The sequence below is a fragment of the Corapipo altera genome, unplaced genomic scaffold (genome assembly GCF_003945725.1).
Source record: "Corapipo altera isolate COAL_440 unplaced genomic scaffold, ASM394572v1 120, whole genome shotgun sequence".
Taxonomy (NCBI): Eukaryota; Metazoa; Chordata; class Aves; order Passeriformes; family Pipridae; genus Corapipo; species Corapipo altera.
In genome coordinates this window covers 25,067-32,081 of record NW_020885081.1, presented here as the reverse complement: position 1 = coordinate 32,081, position 7,015 = coordinate 25,067, and the positions used below count along the sequence as shown (strand labels likewise).

Here is a 7,015-nt window from a genome sequence, read left to right as displayed (position 1 = left end):
GGCTCCTGTGGGATCAGAGGTGTCCTGCTCTGGGGGTGGCTGTGTTGGGTTTGGCTCCTGTGGGATCAGAGCTGGCCTGCTGTGGGGGTGGCTGTGTTGGGTTTGGCTGGTTCTGCCGGGGCTGGCGGGGCCTGTGCCGTGGGGGCCTGGGTGTGACTGTTTTCGCAGCCATGGCCTCAGTGCTCTTTGGAGACGCTTGGGTTCCCCTCGGCGGGGCAGGTGGGGCAACCCAGGGGTGGCCAAGCCCGGCCCAGAGGGAGGAGAAAGAGGAGGAGGAGGAGGAGGAGGGTCTGACCAAATCCCCCCCGCACTGGGTCCTTGAGGCCAAGACAGAGCGAGCGAAGGTCCCTGCGGTGCTGACACGTCCTTCTCGCAGCTGCCAGCGCCGGGGCGATGCCGGCCAGGACGCGCTGCCGGGGCGGCTGCCGGGGCTCGGGGTGCCCATGAGGCCGGCGGGGCGCGGGTGGCCGGGCAGCGGTGGCGCTGGCAGGGCGGCAGCCCAGGGACACGCTCACTATGGAGTTCACCACCATCGACTACACCATCTTCGTGCTGCTGCTGGTGCTGTCGATGGCCATCGGGCTGTTCTACGCGCTGAGCGGCAACCGGCAGCGCACGGTGCAGGAGTTCCTGCTGGCCAACCGTGACATGAGCTGCCTGCCCGTCGCCCTGTCCCTGCTGGCCACCTTCCAGTCGGCCGTGGCCATCCTGGGCGTGCCCGCCGAGATCTACCGCTTCGGCACCGAGTACTGGTTCCTCGGCTGCTCCTACTTCCTGGGGCTGCTCATCCCGGCGCACGTCTTCATCCCCGTCTTCTACCGCCTGCGCATCACCAGCACCTACGAGGTGAGCGGGGGGGCAAGGGGGGCGCAGGGGACCCCACAGCCAGGTGGGGCAGTGCCCTGACCCCTCTCCCCACAGTATCTGGAGCTGCGCTTCAACAAGACGGTGCGAGTGCTGGGCACTGTCACCTTCATCTTCCAGATGGTGAGTGGGGCTGGGGAGTGTGGGGGGCACGGGGGGCGTGGGGGCCAGGCACGGCTCAGCACCACACTCCCCTCCTCACAGGTCATCTACATGGGCGTGGTGCTCTATGCGCCCGCGCTGGCCCTCAATGCAGGTAAGGGGGGGCGGGTGGGAGGGATGCCGGGAGCCTGCTGCCTCCCACCCCATTAACGGCCTCTGCCGCTTCCAGTGACGGGCTTTGACCTCTGGAGCGCAGTGCTGACCATAGGGCTGGTCTGCACCCTCTACACTACACTGGTGAGTCCCCGGTGCCGCGGGTGCCCCGTGCCCCTGCCGTGCCGTGGTGACGGGCACCGTGACCCTGCGGTGACCCTGTGCCCCTGCTGTGACCCTGCCGTCATGGCACGGTGTGTCCCCCAGGGCGGGCTGAAGGCTGTCATCTGGACAGACGTGTTCCAGACACTGGTGATGGTGGCAGGCCAGCTGGCTGTCATCGTGGTGGGCGCACAGCGGGTGGGCGGCATGGCCCGCGTCTGGCACGTGGCCGAGCAGGAGGGCAAGATCTCCGGCATCGAGTGAGTGATCCACCAGGACCCCCGTGTCACACCATGGGGACATGCGGGGCAGCCGGGGGTGGGGGAGAGGAACCCCCACAGTGGAGGTCCATCCCTGCTGCCCCTTTCTTGTGGGGTGCCAGTGAGGACCTGCCACTGTGACCTCTTGGTGCTCCTCACAGCCTGGACCCCAACCCCCTGGAGCGCCACACCTTCTGGACCCTGGCCATGGGCGGGGTGTTCATGATGCTGTCGCTGTACGGGGTGAACCAGGCGCAGGTGCAGCGCTACCTCAGTGCCCGCAGCGAGCGGGAGGCCAAGCTGTGAGTGGGGCCGGGGCTGGGGGTCCCCGCACCCGGGATGGGCCCCCTTTGCCTCCCCCAGCCCTGACACCCGGCCGGTGCCTGCAGCTCCTGCTACGCCGTGTTCCCCTGCCAGCAGATCGTGCTCTGCCTCAGCTGCCTCACAGGCCTCGTCATGTTCGTCTACGACCGGGAGCACCCGCTGACCCCACGCCCTGGCTCCTCTGACCAGGTGGGTGCAGACCCCTTCCCCGTGTCCCTCCCTGAGCCCCAACACCCGCACTGATCCCCTGCCCCAGCTGGTGCTGATCTTCGTGATGGACGTGCTGCGGGACCTGCCAGGACTGCCCGGGCTCTTCGTTGCCTGCCTCTTCAGCGGCTGCCTCAGGTGAGCGGGCGGCCCTGGGGCAGTGGCTCGGAGGTCCTGGCCGAGCCCCCTCCCGCTCCCTCTCCTCCCCAGCACCATCTCCTCCGCCTTCAACTCGCTGGCCACGGTGACCATGGAGGACCTGGTGCGGCCGCACCTCCCCGGGCTGTCGGAGTCACGGGCCACGCTGCTCTCCAAGCTGCTGGGTGAGCGGCCGGGGGGCTGCCAGGGGGTGGCTGGGGGGCCGGGGTGTCAGGGGGCTCCCCAGCACCGCCATGACCCCCTGCTCCCCTCCCCAGCTTTCGGTTACGGGCTGCTGTGCCTGGGCATGGCGTACGTGTCCTCCATGCTGGGACCTGTGCTGCAGGTAGGGATGGGGCCGTGGGACCCCCAGCTCCGGCACCCAGACAGGCTAAAGGACCCCCAGCTCTGGCACCCCAAACGGGGCGAGGGACCCCCGGCTCTGGCACCCCCAGGGTCGTGGGTCCGGCACTGAGGGCCGTGTTCCTGCAGGCGGCCATCAGCATCTTCGGCATGGTGGGGGGTCCCCTCCTGGGGCTCTTCTGCCTTGGCATGTTCTTCCCCTGCGCCAACCCCACGGTGAGTGCCCTCCCACCCATGAGTGTGTGCCCCCCTCCCGTGAGTGTCCCCAGCCCCGCAGGGGTTGGTGGGGAGGTCGGGGTCAGTCCGAGCCCGGCTGTCCCCTGTCACAGGGAGCCGCCTTGGGGCTGGTGGCCGGGCTGGCCATGGCCTTCTGGGTGGGCATCGGCGGCCTCCTGAAGAACATGGGGCAGGCTGGAGGGGCCTCCCCCATGCCCAACAGCACAGCGCTGCCGACTGTGGGCAACCTCACCACCATACTGGCTACCACCCTGCTGCCCCCCACGCCGACCCCGAGGTGAGAAGGACAGGGGGGCTCAGGGGCAAGGTAGGGGGGATGAGGGGGTGCTCCTCTGCACACCCCCTGACCCTCATGTCCCCCAGCCCTACGGGGCTGCAGCGATTCTACAGCCTGTCCTACATGTGGTACAGCGCCCACAACTCCACCACAGTCATCGTGGTGGGGGTCCTTGTCAGCCTGCTCACTGGTGAGTGTGTGGTGGTGGGGGGGCCACCATGACCCCCCCAGCCCCGCTCAACCCCTCTGCCCCCCAGGCCCGATGCCGCCAGAGGCCCTGGACCCCCGCACCATCTCCCCCGTGGTGCCCCAGCTGCTCTGCTGCCTGTCCCCCAAAATCCGGCAGCGGCTCTGCTGTGGGGGTGGAGACCCTGCCCAGGTGAGGAACAGACCCCCAGCACCTTGGGGGAAGGGGGACATGGGGTGGGTGCCCCCCGCCCCTGCTGCCCCCCACTGTGCCCCCCTGCTCCCTGCTCTGTCCCCGCAGACCCCTGGCCATGCAGATGCCACAGAGAAGAGCAATGGGATTCCCAACGGCCTGGGGCCCCCTGGCCCCGGGCAGCGGGAGGAGGAGGAGGAGGAAGGACAGGGGTACATCCGCAGTGCCACGGCCCCCTCCTACGCCGTGCAGGAAACCTCCTTCTGACCCCCCTGGCGTGGGGATCCTGGACAACCCCCCCGGCCGCGGGGCTCAAAGCCCCAGTGGGGCACCCACAGACGGACAGGGAGTGCCAAATAGTGGGGTGTGGGGTCCCCGGTGGGGGCCGGTGTGCTGCCCCCCAGGGGGGCTCTGGGACCATGTCTGGGGGGTGTCAGAGCGGTGGCCCCCACCCAGGCTGGGATGCTGCCCAGTGCCCCCGGCCTGGCCATGTGCCTTACACACCGCTCTGCTCTGGGGGCTGCCTGGACCCCTCGGGGCGCAGAGCACATCCCCCAAGGCCCTGTCAATCATCTCTGTGTTCAGTGTCCCCCCAATAAACGGTTCTGGAGCACAGCTGTCAGAGGGTCCCCAGGAACCACCCCTCCCTGCTGTAACCGTGGACCCCCATCTCTCCAAACATTGGGGTATCCCCACTGTCCCCCAAGAGCCCACAAGTCCTCATTTCCCTGATCAGTGGGGGAGTCTCGCTGTACCTCAGAACCCCTCAAGCACTGGGAGTCCCCACGAGATCCCATGGGAACTCCCCAAACACTGGGTAGTCCTCACTGCCCCCCAGGAGCCCATGGGGCCATGGACCCCCATTTCCCCTGGGGAGGGGCCGCACTGTCGCCTGGGACCTCACGGGACTCCTGTCTCCCCAAGCAGGGGGTGTCTCCACTGTCCCTCAGGAGCCCATGGGGACAGAGGCCCCCTGCTCCCATGAGCGCTGGGGGTCCCCACTGACCCCCCGGGCCCCCCAAGCCCCCGAGGCACCGGGGGTGTCTCCGCTGTCCCCCGAACCGTCCGGGGCACGTGACCCCCGCGGCCCCGCCCCCTCGGCGGCCCCACCCCTCCTGGCCCCGCCCCCTGGTCTCGGGGCGTGGCGTGCTGACGTGCCGGCGCGGTGACGTCACGGCGCTGCGATGGCGCCCCGGCGCCCCCCGGAGCTGTACCGGGCGCCGTTCCCGCTCTACACCGTCCGCCTGCACCCGCGCCGGCCGCTCGCCATCACCGCCGGCGGCGGCGGCGCCGCCAAGACCGGCATCCGCAATGGCGTGGTACGGGGGCAGGCGAGGGCTCGGGGGGGGCGGGTCTGAGCGTGGGGACGGGGGCTCGGGGGGCCAGGCTGCAGCGTGGGGGGTGGAGGTTTGAGCGCCGGGAGGATCTGAGGGACCCGGGGGTGTGTGGGGGCCAGGTCTGAGCGCTGGGAGGGTCTGAGGGACCCGGGGGTGTGTGGGGGCCAGGTCTGAGCTAGCGGGGGCTGCGGGATTTGGGTGGCCCGGCTCACGGGGAGGCCCAGAGGGGGTGTCCCCAGGGAACCCCCCCAGAGCCCGGCGGGGGCCGCGGCTGAGCCACCCCCGGCCCGCAGCACTTCCTGCAGCTGGAGCAGATCGGGGGGCAGCTCAGCGCGTCGCTGCTGCACTGCCACGACACCGAGACCCGCGCCACCATGACCATGGCGCTGGCCGGGGACGTGATCGCCGCCGGGCAGGACAACAGCTGCCACATCCTGCGCTTCACCCTGCAGGAGCCCGAGGGCCCGGGCACCGCCGGGCGCGACGGTGAGAGCCCGAGTCACCGGGGGCGGCGTGGGGCACCTGCCCTGGGGCGAGGGGGATGTGGGGACGGGCACTGCCCTGGACTGCCCCCTCATGCCTGCCCTGGGTGCCCTGTGGAGTGCTGGGTGGTGTTTTGGAGATGAGGCGTTCTGTGGACACCATGCCCGCCCTGGATCCCCCTCTCTGTGCCTACCTTGGGTGCAGTGGGGCGGGATATGGGGAGCTGGGGGTCTGTGGGGTGTCTTGGAGATGGGGCACTGCCCTGAACCCTTGCATACCTGTTCTGGACCTGCCTCCTTGTGCTTGCCCTGGGTGTCATGGGGAGCTCTGGGGATGGGATGCTGCCCTGGAACCCCCCTGTTACCTTCCCTGGCCTTCTCCCTGTACCCATCCCGGGTGCTGTGGGCAGGGTGTGGAGGGCTGGGGAGTGTTTTGGGGATGGGCAGTGCTCTGGACCCCCCCATCTCTCTGCTCTGGGTGCTGTGGGACAGAGGCTGTAGGGTGCTTTGGCGATGGGGCTCAGCTGTAGACTCCCCCCCATGCCCACCCCGGATCTCTCCCGTACCTGCCCTGGATGCTGTAGGACAGGGCATGGGGAGCTGGGGGTCTATGGGGTATTTTGGGGGTGGGCAGTGCCCTGGAACCCCCCTGGATCCCTCCCCGTGCCCACCCTGGGTGCTGTGGGGGCTTTGGGTACCGGAGCTGCCCCGGACCCCCCGTGCATGCCCCGGGTGCTGTGGGGTGGCGTGTGGGGTGCTGTGGGGACGGGCACTGCCCCCCTGCGCCCCCCGTGCCCGCCCTGCCAGCCCCGTGTCCCGGTTGCAGGCGGGGGGGACAAGGGCGTGCGGCGGCGGCGCGGCCCCGGCGGGGGGGCCCCGGGGGACACGCAGGGCCGGCCCCGCGAGGTGAGGGTGGAGAGCCTGCACCGCGTGCGCACCGACTTCAGCGCCGACGCCCTGCAGAAGGCCGTGCGCTTCAGCAGCGACGGAGCCCTGCTCGCCACCGGCGGTGCCGACGGCTTCCTGCGCCTCTGGGAGGTGGGCACGGGGCGAGCTGTGGTGGGCAGGGGGGGCCAGGGGGCACAGGACAGTGGAGTTGGGCACGGGGGGCCAGGGCAGGCACAGAAAGCTGGGGGGATGTGGGGGAGCCAAGGGGGGCACAGGGGAAGGGAAGTGGGCACAGGGGGCTGGCACAGGGAAGCGGGGGCCAGCACTGCCGTGCTGGTGGCAGCATGTGTCGGGCAGGGATGCCTGGATCAGCATCTGTTCCCTAATTCTGATTCCCCCCACACCTGCCCGGGGCTGCAGCGGGGCCCGGCCCCTGCCCCTGCCCAGTGCCCTCACCGGCTCTGCCCCCACAGTTCCCCAGCATGAAGAAGATGCTGGAGTTCAAAGCCCATGATGGGGAGATCGAGGACATTGCACTCGGCCCTGACAACAAGGTGAGTGTCGGGCAGCCCTGTGGCCCCTTGGCCCTGCAGAAGAGCAGCGTCTGACCCCTGTGCTGTGTGTGGCAGGTGGTGACGGCAGGGAGGGACTTCCAGTGCTGCGTGTGGCAGCAGGACCAGCTGGTGACGGGGCTGCGCTGGCACGAGAACCTGCCCGGCATCCCCGACAAGGCCTATCGCTACCAGGCCTGCCGGTGAGGGCTGGGGATGGGGCAGGGAGCTGGGAACAGACCACTGGGGATGGGGCAGGGAGCTGGGAACAGACCACTGGGGATGGGGATG

General features: G+C 69.8%; 2 protein-coding genes across 2 annotated transcripts in view; both read left to right on the top strand.

The window, feature by feature from the left end:
- The first annotated feature begins 424 nt into the window (after positions 1-424).
- Positions 425-4,088, top strand: SLC5A6 (solute carrier family 5 member 6). Its single transcript, XM_027669479.1, has 15 exons — positions 425-846; positions 922-987; positions 1,069-1,120; positions 1,196-1,263; positions 1,387-1,541; positions 1,703-1,843; positions 1,931-2,054; positions 2,122-2,210; positions 2,283-2,395; positions 2,489-2,556; positions 2,703-2,789; positions 2,903-3,087; positions 3,174-3,277; positions 3,345-3,466; positions 3,575-4,088. Exons 1-15 carry the CDS (start codon positions 517-519, stop codon positions 3,731-3,733), a joined length of 1,863 nt encoding a protein of 620 aa, XP_027525280.1. The 5' UTR covers positions 425-516; the 3' UTR covers positions 3,734-4,088.
- A 526-nt stretch (positions 4,089-4,614) lies between these two features.
- PREB (prolactin regulatory element binding) overlaps positions 4,615-7,015 on the top strand; it is a 3,720-nt gene continuing 1,319 nt past the window's right edge. Inside the window, exons 1-5 of the mRNA XM_027669458.1 lie at positions 4,615-4,785; positions 5,097-5,289; positions 6,112-6,323; positions 6,647-6,727; positions 6,803-6,927. Coding sequence (XP_027525259.1) covers positions 4,651-4,785; positions 5,097-5,289; positions 6,112-6,323; positions 6,647-6,727; positions 6,803-6,927 — 746 coding nt within the window. The 5' untranslated portion in view covers positions 4,615-4,650. The remainder of the gene's footprint in view (positions 4,786-5,096; positions 5,290-6,111; positions 6,324-6,646; positions 6,728-6,802; positions 6,928-7,015) is intronic.

Bases quoted from the DNA above. Each gene is read 5' to 3' on its own strand.
- SLC5A6 (XM_027669479.1), top strand. From the start codon at position 517: ATGGAGTTCACCACCATCGACTACACCATCTTCGTGCTGCTGCTGGTG. The intron at 847-921 runs GTGAGCGGGGGG...CTCTCCCCACAG, and splicing joins GCATCACCAGCACCTACGAG to TATCTGGAGCTGCGCTTCAA. The intron at 3,467-3,574 runs GTGAGGAACAGA...CTGTCCCCGCAG, and splicing joins GGGGTGGAGACCCTGCCCAG to ACCCCTGGCCATGCAGATGC.